The 20,102-nt window shown below is 36.6% G+C and overlaps 1 protein-coding gene and 1 long non-coding RNA gene across 3 annotated transcripts in view; one reads left to right on the top strand and one right to left on the bottom strand.

Moving 5' to 3' along the window:
* The window catches only part of OFD1 (OFD1 centriole and centriolar satellite protein), a 29,501-nt gene that overhangs the window by 1,928 nt on the left and 7,471 nt on the right, over nucleotides 1-20,102 (top strand). Inside the window, exons 2-16 of one of the 2 annotated variants that reach the window (XM_036384936.2) lie at nucleotides 153-353; nucleotides 1,114-1,182; nucleotides 1,268-1,295; nucleotides 2,069-2,176; nucleotides 2,879-3,015; nucleotides 4,932-5,105; nucleotides 7,022-7,128; nucleotides 8,005-8,124; nucleotides 10,517-10,590; nucleotides 11,234-11,325; nucleotides 11,468-11,657; nucleotides 12,300-12,430; nucleotides 12,807-12,918; nucleotides 14,372-15,028; nucleotides 17,250-17,385. In XM_036384936.2, coding sequence (XP_036240829.1) covers nucleotides 153-353; nucleotides 1,114-1,182; nucleotides 1,268-1,295; nucleotides 2,069-2,176; nucleotides 2,879-3,015; nucleotides 4,932-5,105; nucleotides 7,022-7,128; nucleotides 8,005-8,124; nucleotides 10,517-10,590; nucleotides 11,234-11,325; nucleotides 11,468-11,657; nucleotides 12,300-12,430; nucleotides 12,807-12,918; nucleotides 14,372-15,028; nucleotides 17,250-17,385 — 2,336 coding nt within the window. Of the gene's footprint in view, nucleotides 1-152; nucleotides 354-1,113; nucleotides 1,183-1,267; nucleotides 1,359-2,068; nucleotides 2,177-2,878; nucleotides 3,016-4,931; nucleotides 5,106-7,021; nucleotides 7,129-8,004; nucleotides 8,125-10,516; nucleotides 10,591-11,233; nucleotides 11,326-11,467; nucleotides 11,658-12,299; nucleotides 12,431-12,806; nucleotides 12,919-14,371; nucleotides 15,029-17,249; nucleotides 17,386-20,102 lie in introns of those variants that run through there. The other variant, XM_054514029.1, reaches the window with a different exon arrangement.
* On the bottom strand, nucleotides 13,880-17,078 carry LOC129046611 (uncharacterized). The gene is made up of 2 exons (XR_008508230.1): nucleotides 15,982-17,078; nucleotides 13,880-15,088 (listed from the first exon to the last, which is right to left on the bottom strand). It is a non-coding gene; the product is annotated as an uncharacterized LOC129046611 (long non-coding RNA).

Raw genomic sequence — 20,102 nt, 5'->3', positions numbered from 1 at the left:
AGTGCACTTCCAAATTTTGCCAAAATTAGTCTGCCCTGTTCTGTTTTTAGGAATGTTTTTAGTAAAATGAGGCTCCCTGTAGATTTTGAAAAATTAAAACTCTCATTGAATCACATGTAAACTGATAATACAATGGGTTTTTTCTGTATTAGACACACCTCCGAAACCAGCTAATCCATGAACTAATGCACCCAATTCTGAGTGGAGAGCTTCAGCCACAGCTGGTCCCAAGTGAAGACAGTTCACTTTTGATCACTGCTTCCAACAGTTTGGTGGCAGATCATCTAGAGAGATGTGGCTACGAGTATTCACTTTCTGTTTTCTTTCCAGAAAGTGGATTAGATAAGAACAAGGTAAGTTCACTACTTTGCCTATTCCATGATGTCTAGGAGCTTTGTTCTCTGGAGCTTGTCATATTCTAACAGTTGAAAAGATCATTTTTTGTGATAGGAAGTACAAACATAAGTACAGCTGCTGATCATCTCCCCAAAACATTCTGTCATTCAGGGTCATTTTCATGAATACTTAAAACTGGCAGTAAACTAGTGGTGATGTTCTGGAAGGGTGCAGCTACAATCTGGCTGTAGAACTGAACCTGGTAAAAGTGTGTTTGGCCATTCAGTTCCTTGAAAATGTGGTTTCTGGTCATTTCAAGCTGTTCTAACTACAAAGTGTGGCTGAAAAGGGCAGTCCTTGTTTTCCCTTTGCTTCTCTGTAAGTGTGTGATAGGGTGAAGTTGTTTCTAACTGAAAATTAGTTTTTTAACCTGGTAAGTAGTTAATTATCATTTGGGTTAGTGAGCTCATCTGATTTGGATGATAAATCAAGAAAACAGACGAAGAAAGTAGCAAGCACATGTTGACAGTGCAGAGAGAACAAAACTCTCTTTTCACAGCTTCAGCTGATGATGAAGCTACATGCTGGCTGCTGTATGTCTGAAGTAGTGAAGATAAGTAAGTGTAGAGCAGCAGGCATCTGAAAATGATTTTACAGGGAGTAAATAGATCTTTAACAAATGGAAAACATTTAGAACTGTGAAATAGTGCCATTTGCATACTTGAAATTATTTTAAATTTGTTAACCTTTTCCAACTGATGTTTATTTTCCCCAAAGCTGTGGACTGTGCAAGATATTCTTCAATTAATGAGGATCAATCCAGAATCCAGTCTTTACAAATCACTGGTAAAGTTATTTTGATTTTGAAAATAAGCTTAAATTACATTGGTGATGAAAATAGACTGGCTAAAACTTCTTTTCTTTCTTACAGACTTCAGGAACTCAGAAGGAAAATAAAGGTACGAAACACTGGCATGCAATGCAGACAGAGATAATTGTGTTAGCTTCATTTTTATTAAGATGTAAGCAATAAAAAAGCAGATTTCTTAAATGTGTGTTGGTATGGAGTAATTTGGATTTAGTTGGATTTTGAAACTTGCAGTACGCCAGGATGATTAATGTTATATTTCAGGATTATCCAGCTCGTATTTGTGGATTAACTGTTGACATTTACTTATAAAATAAATGACTTGTACATTAGAAATACGAGAAAAATCTGTAATCAGGTATTACATATAATGCTCTTTGGAGGCTTTTCATACTAACTTTGGAAAACTCAGGTTTTAGGTTGTCTTTATAACACTGCATTAGCCTGCAGAATATACTTCAAAAACTACTACAGATTTAATTGATTTTCCATTGTATTATGTAAGAACTAATTCTTATATCTGCATAACAACACCTAGCTATACTGTATAACCTAAAGGAGCTTGATCTTCAAAACCCCCTGTTGCCTAAAGGCCTCATAATTAAGTACTAATAATCTTCACTCTCAACTGACCTTGGAGTCAAGAGACATGGATGGGAGGAAAAGTTGCAAAAGGACAGCTTTTGCTGACTGAGATGGACTGGATTATGTTTATAATAAAACCATAATTGTTCGCTAGTATTGATTTTTACTGAAATACTTGTTCTTTCTGTAAATCAAATAGGTTTTCTTGTACATTGAAAATTGCTTGGTTAATTACAATCTGTTTGATTTCCTAATTACTAATCTATTGGATCTTGCTAGGTTTCCTTATGCAAATTTTAATTGGACTTACTGAACATCATCTAAACAGGGAAACTCACAGCACAGAAACTCAGACCACCTCAGTGCCTCCTTACAGAGAGTCTCTTGGTAAGTGCAAACAAGTGTCCCCAGACATTTTCATACTGGTGTATGGTGTGGCTTTATATATATTGCATGAATGGTGTTACTTTCTTACTTACTCAAATGCAACCTAAAGTTGCAATGAATAAAGGTCATGTCTGTCACTAGAACATGGAATTTCTAAATTTTCTTAAAATAAGGCAAGGTCAGGATATGATTTTTTTTTAAATCACTCTTGTGTTTCCTTAGGCATTTAGCTAAGACCTATGACCAATGGACTGTAAATGTTATGTGTTGGAATATGTTCTGGAGAACAGAATTGTAAATGTGTGCCCTCTTTCTGTGAGCAAGTTAGGCATAGATTGGGAGATCTTGAATGTATAATATGCATGCTGTTATTAATATATTAATGCAAAAAAGCTAAAGGTTGCACAATTAATATATTAATACAAAAAAAGCTGCAAGGTGCATACAAAAGGAAATTCTTGTCCACTCATGGTAAAGAGGATGAATGGCTATGTAATACCACAAGTAGTGCCTAAACAGCCTATATATATAAAGCACATAAATGGCATTTCTGTGCTGCCTCTGCCTTTCTGCAGAGTGTTTCTAGGATAGTGCTGCTTGAATAAGCTGAGGAATGTCCTGCAGAGTGAGGTTCCTGCAGCCTTGGTAAGGTAACTGCAGTGAATGCTTTTAAATTATGATGGATGTGTTGCTTTTTTATAGCTGAGAAGCTTCAGCTGATTGATGAACAGTTTGCAGACTCCTATCCTCAGCATCAGAAATATGAATCTTTAGAAGTAAAACTTAATGAATATAGAAAAGAAATAGAGAAGCAGCTTCAAGAAGAAATGCATCAAAAGGTATAACTCTGCTTTATGAATTTGAGGGAGACATTGGTTAATTTTGACTTTACATATTGTAAACTTTTCATACTTAAGGCAAATTGAAAAAAATCTAATACAACAAGCACAGAAGGCTAAATTAATCCAATATCTGTTGTTAATTTGATGATATAACATGTATATTTTTCATCCCTCTTTTTTGTTAAATGTGCACAGCTTGTAACATAACATTTACTTACTCTGTTTTCTTAATTTGGTAAATTTTATCTGCTATTGATTATTTTGTTTTATGGAGAAATGTTTATACCACAATTTTCATTTTCCTTCTCAGTTAATATTTTGATGCTTGAGTTTCAGTATGGTGCATAGCAACTGAGAGGTGTGAATTGCTGTTGTGTAGCTTGACAGATAATTAATTTTTAATACTGATGAGAATTTGCATTCTATTTCAAAACATTGCACAAAAACACTAAAGTCGTGACAGTATTATGAATAATTTCTAACTTATTTTCTTCCTATAACTGAAGACAGCTCTTTTAGCCAATTTTCCTTCATTTTGGAAATAAGATTAAGATTTTAGTCACATAATCCTTTGATAATCTTTCTGTCTGAAAAATGGAGCAGAGGGAATATACTGCATTTTATTTAAATATATCTTTTTCCATAAATTTCAGTCAAGATCACTGTTTATTTAGGCAGAATAAAAAGTAAATCAACTGTATTTCATTTCAATCTATTTTTCATTAATTTCTGTCATGATCAATCATTCATTGGGATATGAAGATGATTATCTGATAATCAGATTTCTTCCACACACTTTTAAAGGCACTCAGTGTAGTCATTTATTTAGCCAGACAAGTAGAAAGATGGAGAGTTAAACCTCTATTTACCATCATTCTTCATTTAGCCTTTATCCCCCAACTGGCTCTGTCTTTTTTAGTATGTAAAATATGTTAATTGGTTGTGTTGTTTAGTTTGTTTCAGTTTAAGCAAACCAGTTGTAACAAAGGAGATGGGAATCTCTTCTACATTCAATTAACTTTACATTAATTCCTTAGCAGCATGATGTGAATTACTGTAAGACATTTCTAATTAAATTTCTATATATACAAGTGATGCTGTATTGTCTCACTATTTCTTTAATCCTTTCTCACAATTTTTCTGTCATTCTCTTTTGATTCTTTTGCTCAGTTTTTCCTCACATTTTTTGTCTTGTATGCTTGCTTTCAATTTTTTTTCCAAATTTTTTATTGTAATTCTTTATAATCCCATTTGCTCTCACATATATTGTCCTTCACATGCTGTATGGAGTCATGTTCCCAATGATTCTTCTGTGCAGTTACAAGATTTGTACTTTCCTGTTTGTGTGCATTTACTTTTTTCCAGTTGTGCTTAGAAGTCAGTGAATTGGGACTTCTCTTTTTGTAATCCTCTTTAGATGAAGTTACATGTTCTACATTTTTTTACATTTCTGCACTTCTTTTGTGTCCAGGTGAATTACTGTGGTTTCTGAGCAATTCAGAGTGTGGGTCTGTTTCTGCCATTTCTTGAATCACTAGTTAGAAGTGGTTCTTTGGGAAAGGGACAAGAATAAAGACAGCATCAGAAGAGAAGTAAAAGACTGTGGTCATTCCTTAATTCCAGTCTGAGTATCACTCCTGCAGTGCATTATTCTTCATAGGATTCTGTTCTGCTCTTGTCTAAAGCTGATAGTTTTGTGTAAGATCTGCTTTGGGATAAATACATGAAAACCATATGAGATGTGCAGGTAGTATGTGCTGCTAAGATACTTCTATCATGGTAATTATTTATTATCAATTTCTTGTTTCCTAACACAAATTTCAAGGTGAAACTTTGAATTGTCTTAGGAGGAATTGTCTTTTTTGATTTGAGGATGGCCCTATTTAACCCTCTCTTCCTCCTTCATGTAAAAGCTTCAACATTTTAAAGAAGTTGAAATAGCAAAGATTAAAATGGAGGAGAAAGTGCAGACCCAGAAAGAAATCTCTGAGCTGCGCCATGAGTTAGAGAGGACGCATCAAGCAAAGTCTGAGGCCTTGATTTCTCGTGAAAAGAATGCTATTGAGAGGCTTCAAAAGCAACAAGAGGTAAAGTTCCAAATATTTTTTTCCTAATCTATTGCAAAATGATTCAGTGAGTTGGTTAGACTGTTCTTTTATCTTTGGGAGATTTACCTTCAGATCTTACTTGACTGATTAGGGAAAACTTAGAATTCACATTTGTTCTTATAAATAGGGGAATGCATTTAGCAACTGCAAGAATGAGTGTGGTTAAACATCTAAGTAGGGATGGCTGGAAAAGGAAGAGTTCTGCAAGCTGGGATCTAAATGTAATAAATACTTATAAATCTGTTTTAATAATTTTGCTGAATTCAGATCACTGGGGTTTTTTTTCACAGAAAGTTGAACATAGCTTTTACTTACACTCTTAAGTTCTTTTAGGTGCTCAGAAGACTCTAAATGGAATAAATAGCTCATATGGTACAGATGTCCTGTTCACGTTTGGTTTTATATATTGAATTTTATTAATAACCAGCATCTTTACTGTAAGCTAGCATCACATTTCATTTTTTTGAACACTTTTGTGTTGGTGAGTTACTCCTCTGGGCTGTTGACTCTTGGTGTTTTGCCAGGGTAGTAACTGTTACTACAGCACACAATAATTTGTGTGTGGTTCTCAACTGCTTATCCCAGTCTCAGGCTGTTACTTCTCAGTTTTTGAAAGAATAGTTTGTTTGCTCTTCTGTTGCCTGTTTGCCTTGCCATCTCCCTGCTATCTGCAGTAGACCTTCATATCCAAATAATAGTCATCCACAAATGCTAACTGTATTTTTGCTTTGGTATGGTGGCATTATGATTTTGTCTCTTTTTTTTCCCTGAGAACATGTGGTATTGGTTAACAAAGCAGTTGTGCAGGTCTCTATATAAATTACTATAATATTAAATATTTTATCACCATGCCATGAATTTATTTCATGGTTATGTACTTTGAAGCTGACAAGAAAACATCTGTGTTATACTATCAATCTTCTTCTGTGGGCATGAAATTAATTCAGTAATTTAAAAAAACCCTGCCAATGACTAGATCAACATATCTGTCAAGTATTTTGTATAAATATTTGATTTCTCTTGTCAGCTTCTGCACTCACTGAGAGCTTTGTTTCAATTACCTGGGGATTCTTTTAACAGAGTTCAGGTATATTTAAATTAAAGATGTGAGGTCATTTAACCCATCACTATGATGACTTTAGGTCTAGGAAATGTGGCTTGAGAAACTGGTCTATTTTTTGTACCAGGAGCAGCAGCTAAATATGTCAGCACTGTCAAATGCACATGGCTTTCAGAGTTGATTTTAAGGGTCCATATGGCAAAACAACAATTCTCTTCTTAGACTTTTTTTGGGTTTTTTGAGAGAAATAATGTATTTTGCGCTTAAGGGGAAAAAAAGCCATTTTTATTAATATGAAGATATGTGGGTTTTGATGTTAGTATGTTCATCACTTCAAAAATCCCTTTTACAATTTTTTGTGAGTTCTGTAAATTAAATTGCAAAAACTGAAAGGCTGTTGGTTTACTCAGTTTTAGTTTTAAGTCATGTTTTATCAGTGGGTTTTGGTATTTGTTTCTTCAACTATGTTTTTTGAAGAATATACAAAACTTGTTTATTAAAAAAAAGTCAAGTGTTTGAGCATGTTTATTCTGCAATTTAAAAAAAAATTCCTTTTTCTTGAGTTTTAATCGGTGCTATTTCTTGAAGGATGTTTATGGGTAGGCAGAAGTGACTCCATCTAAAACATTTTTACTCTGAGTGAAAGTAGAAAGGGAATTAAAAAAGATACTTCAAATTTATTCCAGATGTTATTTCATATAATGACTATATAAATAGTATTTATGGGAGCAAGATCAGTCAGTCCCTGAAGAAGATCCTTTAAAGTTTGACTGTGTTAGACAGTAAATGAAGTTTTACAGTGAAGTAAAACTAAGGATAATGTTTTGTGGTGCAGATAGAAGCAAAGGAAGTGTATGCTCAGAGACAAAGTCTGTTGAAAGATATTGAAGCCATAAGGACCAGGGAGGCAGAACTGAAGCAAAGGATGGAGGCATTTGAAATGTAAGTTGCTAAAGGATATGTACAATGCTAAATGATGCTTCTGCAAAACTTGCCTTAAGATGTTTCTGCTTCTGTGATGTTGATATAGATAATATATCCCTGAATTTTACATTTTTAGCAGTATTGTGTACTGTCTGTCTCTATTAGCAGGGATACCCCATACAAAAAGGTGTTTCTGGTTCTTTCTATTTCGCCTCATCCAACCAAAACAGTTCAGCATTGCTTTGCAGGCAAGGAACCAGATGTTTACTTCAAGTGCTTAAATTAAAAAAATCAAACCCCCAAACAACACAGTATGTAACCCTAACATTCATAAGATCTACACATGAATATTTTGCCTATTAGTCCTATGTTTTGGGGTTGATTTTTTAAAATTATTTGTCCTTAGCAAGATCCATTTTCTTTAGTTAAATAAAACAAAGTAACTAATCCATTTTTGCCCAAACTTTCAATACTACTTAATGTTGTTACTTTGTCATCTGTTTTTCATAGTGAAATGAGTATCCTGCTAACAAAAACTTGGGGTTTTTTATCAACCCAGCAGAGGGTGCTGATAGAATAGCATGCTCAGCTATTCCAGCTATTCAGCTCTTTCCTCTGAAGTGTGTTTGGTGTGGGAAACTGAGCCAGGGTTAACCCGGGATAGCTGCATAATTGATTGGTACTGAATTTTAAATAGGGCAATTTAGTTTTGTCACATCACCATGTTCTTAATGAACTACAGTGACAGAGTCTGATGATGATTTCAAATTGCAACAGTATTCCAAACAAGCACATTGCCCTTTGATGTCTATAAATGTTATTTTGAAACAGAATCCCAGACTAAAACTTTGACTCTATAACTGGTCATTGTCTGTATATTTCTGGATATTTCAGCACCCAGAAAGTTCAGGAGGAGAAAAATAAAGCTATAGAAGATGCACTTCGGCGTCGTGAGGTTGCTGTGAAGAACATAGAGGAGACATATGACCAAAAGCTGAAGACAGAGCTCTTAAAGTAAATTTTTTTTTGTCTCTAATAGGACACATAATATTTCCTATGAAAACAGAGTCATAAATTCTATAGGATTTATTTTGAAAAGCGTACAAAGCAAGGACTTGAAAATGTGCATTTATGTTTTTGTTTTAGTGTTACTGAATCTTTTACATTACTGCTTAGCTATTTGCTAGTAAGTTTACTATAGAAAATAATTCTCTTTTGGTTATAGGTTATATTGTTGTATTGTTTAAATTCTGTGTCAGTATCTGGAAAAGAGATCTGACATTAGCTTGTATATTTAGACAAGGGATCTGAAGCAGTTACTTCCTTTGACCACAGTTAAAAGAAGTGAGCATTTTACGAATGCAGAAGAGGCATAAAGGAGAAATCAGCATTAAAGAGATGTTACAGGTTTCTTGGAAAAGGGGTGAGAGGCATACTAGTCCATTGTACAGACAGACTGGCTCTTACCTTTGCCCCTTCTCAGTTCTGAAGAGGGATTCTGTGATATAGATCTCTCTCTTATTGGTTACCTTCTGTTTGAACCTGGTCTTAAGGAATTGGCAGTAGTCATCTGTGCCTTCTTTTGGGGTGTTGCAGTGGGTATATCCTAACTTTACTGTAGCACTTCCTTATAGTACCTTGGTCACTTGAAGGGTTCCTCGATATTTCAATGCAGACAAGAGCTCTTGGCATGTCATGAACCTGTCTCAGTTAGGCAGTTAAAGCAAGCAACTGATGAATCATTACTTTTTATTGCAAGCCACTGAGCAGTATTATCTGTTTTTAGGTCTTTAAATTAAAGAGCAAAGATGTTGATAGTAGGTTTTGGTAAAAATAAGCCCTAGGCATTTGATGATTTTGTTAGAGGCCAGTGAAATGCAACTAATTGAGTCACCTTACAGCTAGTTACAAATAGTGGTTGCAAAGTCCTTTCAGTACATGAGGAGAAGCAAAGCATTTTAAGGATAAACTGCTGCTTTGCTTATTTTATCAACTTACAAAATATTTTAAGGCATGCTGCAGGTGCTCAGAAAGACGAAATCCATGTCCTTTTGACCCAAATCATTGATGAAAAGTATTAAAGACTACTGTTTCTTATACAGAAGTAGTGATGCTTGCTAGCAAATCCATCTTTTTATTTTTTGCAGTAAACAGATCAAGCAACTCAAGTCTGTGGGCATGAATTTTGTGAAAAATTAAAGAAATAGTGAGACAATGCCATATTTGGGAGAAGGATCTGAGTGGTCTGGACCATTTGCAGAAATGCAGGAGGATGGATTTGGCTATATCTGAAACCATTTATAATTATGTCCCAGTCATGTAGAATGCTGAGCTTTCTTAGCTCCTGTAAATTCCAGTTCAGTAGAATGGCCCTGCTGGATAACTACTGTGCTGTGAATAGTGGTGTACCTGGGCAATGCTCAGAGTCTGGCTGGTGACTGGTGGTGTGCAGAGAATCCCTGGGGCCAGTTCTGGGGCCCTTATTGTCCAACACCTTCATCTGCATATGGGCACAGCATCTCAGCTTTGAACATGAGGCTTAATTAAGAGGAATCATTTCCACAGTGAGTGACAGAGTTTCAGTTCAGGCAGATTTTGACAAGGTTAGGAATTGTGCCAGTGTAAATCCTAGGAATTTTAACAAGGAGAATGGCAAAACTCAGTGCTTGGGGCAGAATAGCCCTGTGAGGTTGTATAAATGGGGAGAATAGTTGACTGAGGAGCTGCGTTTCTGAAGAAGAGTTGGATGAGTTACAGTGAATGCCAGGTTGATTATGAGCCAGCAGCATGCTCTGACAAATAAGGCAAAACAGTATGATGGGTAAGATTGGAAGCAGCATGGCCAGCAGACTGAGGGAACTTACTGTCCCTTGAAAGGTACTGGGGAAAGCTGTGCTGGGAATGACATGCCCAGGTTTGGGCTCCCCAGTTCAAAAAAGTCATGAAGAAACTGGAAAGGGCTTGGTTAAGTATGCCAGGATAGTCCATTTCAGTTGGACTCTCAAATGTGACCTCTGAGTTCATATGGAAGGGACTGGAAATTGTGGCTTGGGAGATTTAGCTTGGACATAAGGAAAAAAATCTACTGGGAGAGTAGTGCAGCATTGGTACAGATCATCCAGGGAGATGCTGAATATATGTCCTTAAAGGTTTTCAAGACTTGGCTAGGAAGAGCCTCATCTGCCCTGCTGTACTGGTGGCAGAAGTCTGGCTTTTTGAGGAGGTGGTGGAATGAGATGATTGGCAGGGCCCTTTACAACCATTTTGGTGGCTCTGTGATAGTTAATTTTGTTAATAAATAATTGTGGGATTATAGTTTAATTTGGCAAAGAATGGAGTTAACACAAATGCCTGTGCATGTGTGTACACACATCCTTTGGGAGTACATAATCCTTTTTGTTTCTAGATACCAGCTTGAATTAAAAGAAGAACACATAGCCAGAACCAATAAAGTTACTGAAGATGAGAAAAGAAATAAAGGTAACCATCTGTCTGAGATTGATAAAGTACCTGTTTATCTCTAGAGCTTTTACTATCATGTACCAAACCACTACTGTTCCTAGACAGTCCTGGTGTTCAATGGTATAAGGGACAGAAGAGCCATCAGAACAGGTGACATTCAGCAACAGTGGCAGTTCAGCAACTTGTTGCTGTTCAGAATGCAGTGGGAATCATAAACTGCTGCTTTGCACAGAGGCTGCAAAGCATTGCTGGTTTTTCAGTGTCCCATTTCCTTTGGAAGTCCTACTGGCTCATTCAGGCTTTCACAACGCTGGCACAGTTGCCAGTTTCTACATTTATTGTGCGCAAAATGTTTAATTGGAGCTTGTGGAAGAGAGCAGAACAGATAACAGGGTTAGACTTTAAAGTTAGGGATGTGTAAGAAATGATGTATCACAGGCATATGAATTTGATTCTTAATGTGTATATGCTTGTGTATATATTTGTATATACAGCATGATTTAGTTAATTTTGAAGGCGTGTGTATGACAGTCATTTTTATGTTTTAAATTAAATTGAATTTTGGGCTTAGCAGCTTAAAACTGTTTTCTGCTGATACAGTTTTACTGTATACTGTAATACTCTACTAATTTTAATTCAGGATTTGTAATCCTCCCTGCAGAGAAAGCTATGCTTTTGCAAGAAGAAGCCATTGCTGTTAATTCAAAAAAGGAGGAACTCAAGCAAGCTGTATCACGCGCCAAAGAGCTTGAGGTAATTGTAAATATGAATTTAAAGAAGCCTGTATTCTAATTGGTGCAGTTCAGTATGTTACAAATTTAAAAAAAAGTGAAATAAAAATAATTGTTGAGTAGTGCAGCAGTTCATAAGCTTCTAAACTGTTCTTTGTCTGCAGCTGGACTTGGAGTCAGTGAAGGCCCAGGTTCTGTTGGTAAATAAACAGAATAATTTGTTGACAGAAAAGCTGAAAGAGGTATCAGACTATCCTTTGCTAAAGGAGGAAAAAGTGGAGCTCCAAGTTCAGAATAAACTACTTAGGCAACAGCTGGATGAGACTCGGAGTGAGAACCAGCATCTTCGAGACAGTCAGTGTGAATTATTTAGTTATTTTCTTGTTTATGTTTCTCTACAAATATTTGTTTAGAAGTAAATTTTCATTAAAATGCTTTCTTTGTGTTATGTTTGCTAGTAGTTAGCATGAAGCCCATGCTAGTGGTTGAGCAGTCCTTGGCATAAGTTTATTTTATTTTTTATGTCTGTATGGGGGAAATCCTGAATTAAGTGGTAGCTGTAATTTGGAAGGATATCCCTTTCACCCTCTGAAAAAGCAGTGCAATATTTCTAACCATTTCATGAGTATGTTAATCATGGTAAAAGAACATGGCATTGTTATTGACATGCTTGCCTGACTACAGTAATAAATACAAAGTATTTTTAATGTGCATTTCAGATTATGGGAGAGCAGAGATGTGCAGTTATGTAAGATAAGGATATGTATTTTTCTTCCAGTGTAGGATAGTCTGGGTCTAGTTCTTAAAGGACTACACCAATGAAGATTTTGGTCCTTTGTAAAAGGAGGAAGAAAAGTGTCCCCAAGTACTTATTCAGACAAAGCCTTGTTATGTTCCTAAAATCAAATTGGCTTTACATGTTCATGGGGTATCGTGTAGCAAAGTGCACACTTGTTATTCTTTGTCTGAGTGTCTGGTGTTTCCCTTTTGGGGTAGAGCTGTCCCAGCCCTCGGCAGAGTACCTGGCCTGCCAAGTGGAGCTGAGGAGAGTGGAGCATTCTACAAAATTGGTGCTGGATGAATATGAAAGTCATAAGCATATGTTGGAAAAACAGCTACAAAGTGAGGTAAATTATTATTTCAAAATTATTTGAATATTTTCTTCTTCCTGTCATCTCTTTCACAATTACCCATCTGCCTGTGCAGGCCATTTGGCATGTAGTTACAAAGATTGTTTGTACAGTGCCTATTTTTATATATACAACTAAATCTAAAGAAAACAAAATATCACCACACCAAAAAACTACCAAAAAATAAAACCAACCCAACATTACCAAGTCTTACCGAGTCACCAAAATGTCAGTGCTGACTTTCAGTAGGATACTAGGTATATATGATCTGACTGGACCTGAAAAACATTTAGAAACCAAGTATTCAGCCAGTTGAGATTATTCTTGTTGTTTGAATTATGCTGGTTTTTGTTTTTCTCTTGATTTCCTATAGATTGAGCGTTGTGCCCAGTTAAAGGCCCAACTGTTAGACTCTGAAGCTACTGTCAGGAAGTTAAATATGCAGGTTGAAGAGCTGAAACTGCAAGTGAAGCAAACACAGGCAGGTTTGTATCTTACATCAGAGCAGTCCTTTATGAAGGACAAATGAAAGAAGTTCCAGAAGCTTAAAAAAACTGCAGTTGTATAGAACCAGCACATCACCAGGGAGTAGATTTCAAAGTTTAAAATCAAAATCTATTTAAAGCCCAGTTTAAAAAGGAGATTCATTTTAACCTCCTTTCAGGAAACAAAGGTAGCAGAGGAAGAAAAATACTCCTCCCTGAGCATTTGCATATATTTATTGTCTGTTTTTCCTCAGTATAAGGCCATTAATGTTTGCTGATAACATAAAGAACATTTTCCAGCAGGCAATTTGTGTTTTAATGTGTTTTGATTCTTGAACGTTCATAATAAAAATAATAAATTTGAAATTTTATTTTGTACCGCAGAAATTTAGGTCTAACTCTTAAACAGTTTTAGTCAAGTCTAAAAACTTTTGCCTAACTTATGCTTAACTTGCCCTTTAAGGGCATTAGAAACAGGGGCACTTACATAAAGCAATTCAGTCTGCTGAAGAAATGTTCTTTTAAAGATTCGTGTCTGTCAGTTTGTTAACATCAAGTATTATAAATAAAGGGGTTAGTATGTTTATTTAATGTAAAAATCTGGAATTCAATTCTGCAATGATCATACATTACATACAACATGTTGTCTCATAGCTCAGTATATGCAATATTTTACATTTCATACTATTCACTAGACTTACACGTACATTTATGGTACACATATCGGTACCATTTGGAATTGGAAATTTGTTATATGAAAATAGCAAATATATATTTTAATTAAATGACTGAAAGTACTGTAGGGACTTTCATTTTACATCAGAGTTAATGAAGTCATTGAAGAACCAATTGTGTAGAATAAAAACAAGTTTGTAAATTTGCTGAAAGATACAGCAGATTGGTCTTTTGGGCTTGTTGAAGCATGCAAGTGTATGGAAGCGGACTGCCACAAAACACTCAGTTTAACTGACAGTTTTAGAGTGCTTTTAATGAAAAAAACAAAACAAAACATTTTCTATGTCCTGTGTTGTTTTTCTCCAAAATTACTTTTTGATTTAAATGAAGGGAAACTTTATTGTGGCATGCCCTGTGTTCCTCAGACTTTACCAGCATAAGATATAACATGTCCAAAGTGGTAATGTTTTCATGTTTGCTTATTTACTTAAACATAACTATGTACTCTACAATGTTATTTTTTAAATTAATGGTGGTTTTACGTGGAAGAACTATATCTTTTAAAAATCGCAGTGATAATTTGCAGCTTTGAAGCTTTATTAAAAATACATTTAAATAAATTTCAATTAAACTATTAAATTCTCAAAATGTAAACCAATTCCGTGGTAGAGTAATTTTGATCAAATTGGAATTTAAATGCCATGTTTTACTATTTTTGCTTTGCTGTGGGTCTCCCTCCCTCTCTTTAGTGTCACTTATTCCTCTTGCTACTGTTTAGCTCTGGAGAATGAGGTGTATCGGAACCCAAAGCCATCGCTCGTTGACCGCTCCGTCCTCGATTTCCTGGGAGACAGGGCGGGGGACAGGCTGGTGCCCCATGACATTTACGTGGATGGCGCGTTCCCGAGGAAGCCACTCCTGCCCAATGTGGGGACAGCCAGCACCGTGCCAGGGCCTGGCTGTCACCTGCAGCTGCCCCTGTCCGATGTGGGGACGGCCAGCACCGTGCCAGGGCCACGCGGCGCCTCCCCGGACTCTGACCTGGAGTGCATCGCGCAGGCCCGGGCCAGGGTGAAGGAGCTGGAAAAGGAGGCCGAGTTCTTGGAAGAAGCCTACAGGAGTTACCAGCACAGAGTTATGCTGAGTGCAGCTGCAAGCAGAACACCAAGCAAGATGCAGCCTCCTTTAATTCTGCAGTGTCCTCTTAGTAGCAAGCCTTTGTCTACCCAGCAGGAACTGGTAGAGCATAATCCCAGCTGCCCACATTCCCCTCTGGGCAGTCCAAGAGGTGAGGAGCACATCAAAAGCACTGGGCAGGTCGATATCTTTAAAACTTCCTTCACGCCACCACGCAGAGGAGCATCTTCAAGGCGCCTTTCTTCTACTCCCATTTCCAAACCAAAGAAAGACCTCAATAACAAGAGAATTCCAGATGGTAAGTCTCATTTGTTAATGGGGTGCAGTAATGGGTTTTGCTTACTGTTCCTCTTGTGCTCTGGGAACAGAAAGATTTAGCAGTGTTAGTCATGGACTCGTTAATTGCTAAGATGCAGAAGTCAGGAGATGTGGTTTTGCAGGAGACAGAATATACCAGCTGCTTGGAGTATTGCTTCTTCCTGGAAACAAGTACTGGAGAAGCATGTTTACGTTCCCTCAACATACTCTAGGGAGCTTTCAAGAGAAGACTACATCATATAAATCCCTACAGGTGTAACTTCATGAATATACAGAGTTTAATTCAAAACTTGCTATTAAGTGTAACTTTGAACATTAACTGTAGTTTCTTAACTCTCCTATATTTCTAACCTTTCATTTAACTGTTGTAGTTAAAAGTGTGTGGCAGAAAATGTCTTTGTCTTCTCTTAAATCATGCTTTCCAGTCTGAAAGGTCCAGATTTCCTTTTGTTTGTTCTTTTTGTGTGACATCTTTATGAAATACTCCTCAGCAATTGTAAGGAGAAGGACCTAGTTTTGAAAAATTTTCATTTGCTATTAATATCACAGTTTCTAATAATTGCTTAGTCTTTTTTTTTTAAGGACAGTACTCAGAAAAGCAAGCAAAATAGAAACAAAATGTAAAAAACCAATCTGTTGTTTCAAATCTGAAGTACATCTGCTTCTTGAGTGATGCAATTTTTTTCACCCTGGCTCGAAGTGGATTTAATAAAATTAAAAAAGAGACAGTAACAAAAAAAAGATAATGATCAGCTGCTCCATGAAGGAAGGTTAAATACAAGGGCAGCTTAGTTTGAAAGAAGGATGGCTGTGAGAAATCTGGAAAACAATGAGCGATGTGAAGAAGGTGAAAAGGGATCAACCGATTACTGTTTCACAGACCCCAGAATCCCCTGACATTGAAAGGAAATAAAATATAAAGCTTTTTCATACCATGAGTAAGTTGTGTAATTCATTGCTTCTGTGAGAACAAGCATAGATGCAGGAATACAACTTCTCTGTCAGGGTGATCCAAAAAAGTATTGATTGGAGAAACGTTGGGATGGATGTTGCCAGCAGTAAGATACAAGTATTCTCCTTTTTCAACTTTAGTTTTCTTTAGTAGTGGGCACTGTTAGAAACAGGTTACAACACTGATTGATTGTGGCTATCCCTGTGTTTCTGCATGTAGAGTATCATACTCTTAGATGTTACTAAAAACATCTTTGAGACTTCAACTTCCAAAGCAATCTTTCATGTTGTAAGTTCTCTCTGTCAGTTTCTATATAAAATACCCACAGACTATTTGTTTAGCACTGCACGCAGACAAAATCTTTCATAATACTAGGGTTTTGTTGAAAACTTTGGAAATGTTAAAACTATATTTGTGTGCAGAACCTGAACAATCTGTCTTGTCTTTGTACTGTTCAGGAGCTAGTTACAGGATGGTAGATCTCTTTTTTTCCATTGGATCTGTTATTTGCTTAGTGCACAAAACTGGAGAGGGGCTAAGAATTGAATAACAAAGGAGCGTGCATTACCTGACTCAGGAGTTACAGAAATGGAGTGGTGTGGAGTGTAGGAAACCAGGCTGAACCTGGGTGATAGAATATTAAGGTTAGCTTCAATGCTGTTAGTGGGATTTGTCAGCTCCCACTTAGATTGCTTCCCCACTGAGATGTCACTTCTCCCTCATGAGTCTTCTGAGGAGTGCTTTTATACTGGTGTATATATATATTACTCTTTTCTGCTAAAGGTGGCTGAAGCACCAGGTGTGATTTTGCTAGAAAATTCTTAAGTCATTCTGGAAGCTTCTGTGGAGCTTTTTGGTGCTGTTGGAAATACCAGTCTGAACAGCTCAGGGTGAATTTAAAGAGGTAGAAGATACCATGCATGTGAGTCTGAGATTTGTGTTTCCTTTAAGTGAGGTTAAGTGCAGCTCAGTTGTCAGCACCAGTGTCTCTGGAGAATGGAGAATGAAAGGAAGAAGTATATTCTCCTCTAAAATACTTACAGTTGGCAGATCCAACAGCTGTTCTACTGCATAATCTGCAAGTAGAAGGATTATGCAGTTTTTCATTTTCCTTTAAACTAGCTCATGCATTTGACTGTTTTTCTTCCTAGGTCCATGCACATTGAACCAATAACGTGTGTTGTACAACCTTGTCTGAGAAATAGTAGCACAAATAGCTAATACAAATTGTGGAATTTTTATTCTGCAGAGAGCATCAAGAGCTCATCCTTTACCTCTTCACAGCAGAGTGTTGACCAGGTTCTTTCTCCTATTTCAAAGCGATGTTTGCTTTCATCTCCTGAGACTGTTCCTTCCTCGCCATCCAGTCATGGCCAGAAAATCAGGTAACATTGTTTACAAAGCAACATTTTTAACCTGCTTTTTAAAGAAACATTTATCTAATTGCTCACAGTGGTAGCTGCTTTTACAAATCAAGCAAGCCATTGATTTTATAAGTGAAAACTTTTCTAAAGATGAATAAGGATTACCATTTTAAATATCATGCCTCAAGTGGAACCTAGTTATAAAAAAACAGAAACACTTTGCTCTGAGCAAAGCCATGTCTCTTTATTGTGTCTCTTTTTTTCACATCTGTGCCCTGACTGATGAGCTTCTGCTAATTGAAGCATTTGAATTTCTGCTTCCTGTTTGAGAATTTAAATCAAGGCAATTCTACATTCTCATTTCATTCATTAACAAGCTCTAATGCTAAATTTATTACTTCTTTTCTTTCTCTGAAGAGCTTGTCCATGTGCCTGTTTTCAAAGTAGGATTTTCCAGTCTCCTTTGCATGTGGGAATGGGATGGGTAGCACAGCTTTTCTCTTGTTGTTTTTTTTTTTCTTTTTAATATCTTTTTAAGGTAAATGAATAACTTGACAAAATTAGACTGCATTAAAATGGCTTCTCTTTTGTCTCTGTATCTCCTATTTCCATGTCTGGAGTTCTTCTGTTCTTAATGGCCAGTGTTGCCTCCACTCTCCAAAACTAAAAATCTTGAATATGTGCCTTCAGAAGCAGCTCTAGGATTTAACTTCTACTATTTTTTTCCTCAGAAGAGACATCTGAATTGTCCTTAACCTGCTAGCCATCATTCCTGATTTGGTGGCTGAAGAGAGACAGCTTGTGCTGGGGCAGCTCTAGCAGCCATTGTAGGCCTTTCTTATTTTGTTGTTTATCAAGGCCTCAACATACATTTAATGCAGAGAGGGTCTCTTATCTGGTTATTTTGCAAGAGCCTTTACGTTTTTTGTTTTCAAAATGAGCTGCTGGGATATTTAGGGACTGTTAGGTCAGTTTCCTTTAAGTATTCCCTTCAGGCTGTGTCTCCTTTCCCTACCCATTCACATTTTCTGTGGTATGTCTCAGATTTCTTGTACTTCTCTGACAGACCTTAAAAAGTGGAGGTTGAATGTTAACCTGCATGTTAGGGTGATAGGGGAAAATGCTCTAATCCTGTGAGGGACTGCACTTCTTTGAAGGATTTTGTAGACTCCATCCTGCTTGAAGAGTGAACAGTGTGAGCATGTTATGAGGACAGACCTGGGTCTGGGAAGGCAGCTATAGTTTGTTGTTGCGTTGCTTTCTTGGGTTTCTTATGACAAAGCAAGGGTATAAGGTCCCAATAATTGTCATGAACTTGCTGCTTTCCCAAGACTTTCTCAAAGGAAAAACATTCTTTTGTTGCGTATTTTTAAATTCATGTGCCTTGGACTGTTTTCTGTTGCATGAAATATTTGAGAAATGCATGTGTGGGCTTTTCCAGTTATTTACTCTTATTACTAGGCAAATGCCACATCACTGATGTGTATTGTGGGATTAGTTTATGACCTGTAGATTTTAAGTGGCAATGGGAACATCTTTGAAAAGGCAAGAAAAGCGAATATGATGCTGTAACGTCCGTGACAAGCTGTTAGAAGTCAGAGCTCAGTCAATGGGGAAGAACAATTGCTTCTGCAACTAGAGAGCTCCTTGTTTATTTATGTTCCAAGATATGAGTGGTATGAAGGAAACCAGTAAACACAGACAGGAAGACTAAGTGATAAGGCAGATTATTACCTAATTTTTTTTTTGTTTGTTTGGCCTGAAGAAACCAGTTGAGGGTTGTTGCTGAGGCAGTGGTTCTCTGTCTTTCTAGAAGTGTTGCAGGACACGGTATTGAAGAAAGTGACATGCATGTCCTTGAACTTCACACCCTTGAGAATTATTTAGCACTTAACCATTTCTGTGAAGGAAAGACTCAAAACATGAAATGGATTTCCAAAACTTGAAATTTCATTTACTCTATCCTATTTAATTTACAGGCTGTTTTTCCCCACTGACATCACTGAACTATCCTTTTGGCAATGCAGATTCATTTTTTTCTTATGAACAAATCTCATTGTTGGGGGTATGTTTGCTATTGTTTGTATTGTTTGTTCTCCACTTTTGCCCCATGGAAGACCTGTATTCCTTAGAAATTGTAAGCACAAACAGGCTGTCATGAAGAGCACCAGCTGGTGTGAAGTAAGCTCCTTTATGAAGTGCTGATGCTGAATTTCATTAGTGACCTGCACTCCTTTTGCTGTTCTGGTTCTGGTCAGAGTTTAGTAGCTGGGTCACGTGGGAGACATTGTTCTTTCATATTATCTTTGTGATGAGATAAACAGGGATTTAGAATGAGGGCACTAACCCCATTTTGATAGAAGCCAGATTTTCACCCCTGCATCTCTTGTTTTGCCAGACATCTAATCCTAATACATTTCAAACACATCTGTTAAGATGATATCAAAATGGGAATTAAACAGTAACACAAAGCTTAAAAAGGCAAATTTCTTTGCTTCAGTTGACTGTCACAATTTATTGTATTTCTCTTTTTTTATGTTTTTTCTTACTCTTTTTATTTTGTTTTAATGTTATAAAATTATGTCATGTAAAGACCTTGGGGAAAGGTTGAAGGGGAATGCAGTGGACTTTTGGTAAAAGTTAGAGAACTGGATTAAAATACCTTAAATTTGAGTCAGAAAGTTTGATGGATTTTAGGTTTGGCTTAGTCTGTTGCTTAACATATGAGTGAATTTCAG

The sequence above is a fragment of the Molothrus ater genome, chromosome 2 (genome assembly GCF_012460135.2).
Source record: "Molothrus ater isolate BHLD 08-10-18 breed brown headed cowbird chromosome 2, BPBGC_Mater_1.1, whole genome shotgun sequence".
NCBI lineage: Eukaryota > Metazoa > Chordata > Aves > Passeriformes > Icteridae > Molothrus > Molothrus ater.
This window is presented reverse-complemented; position numbering and strand designations above follow the sequence as displayed.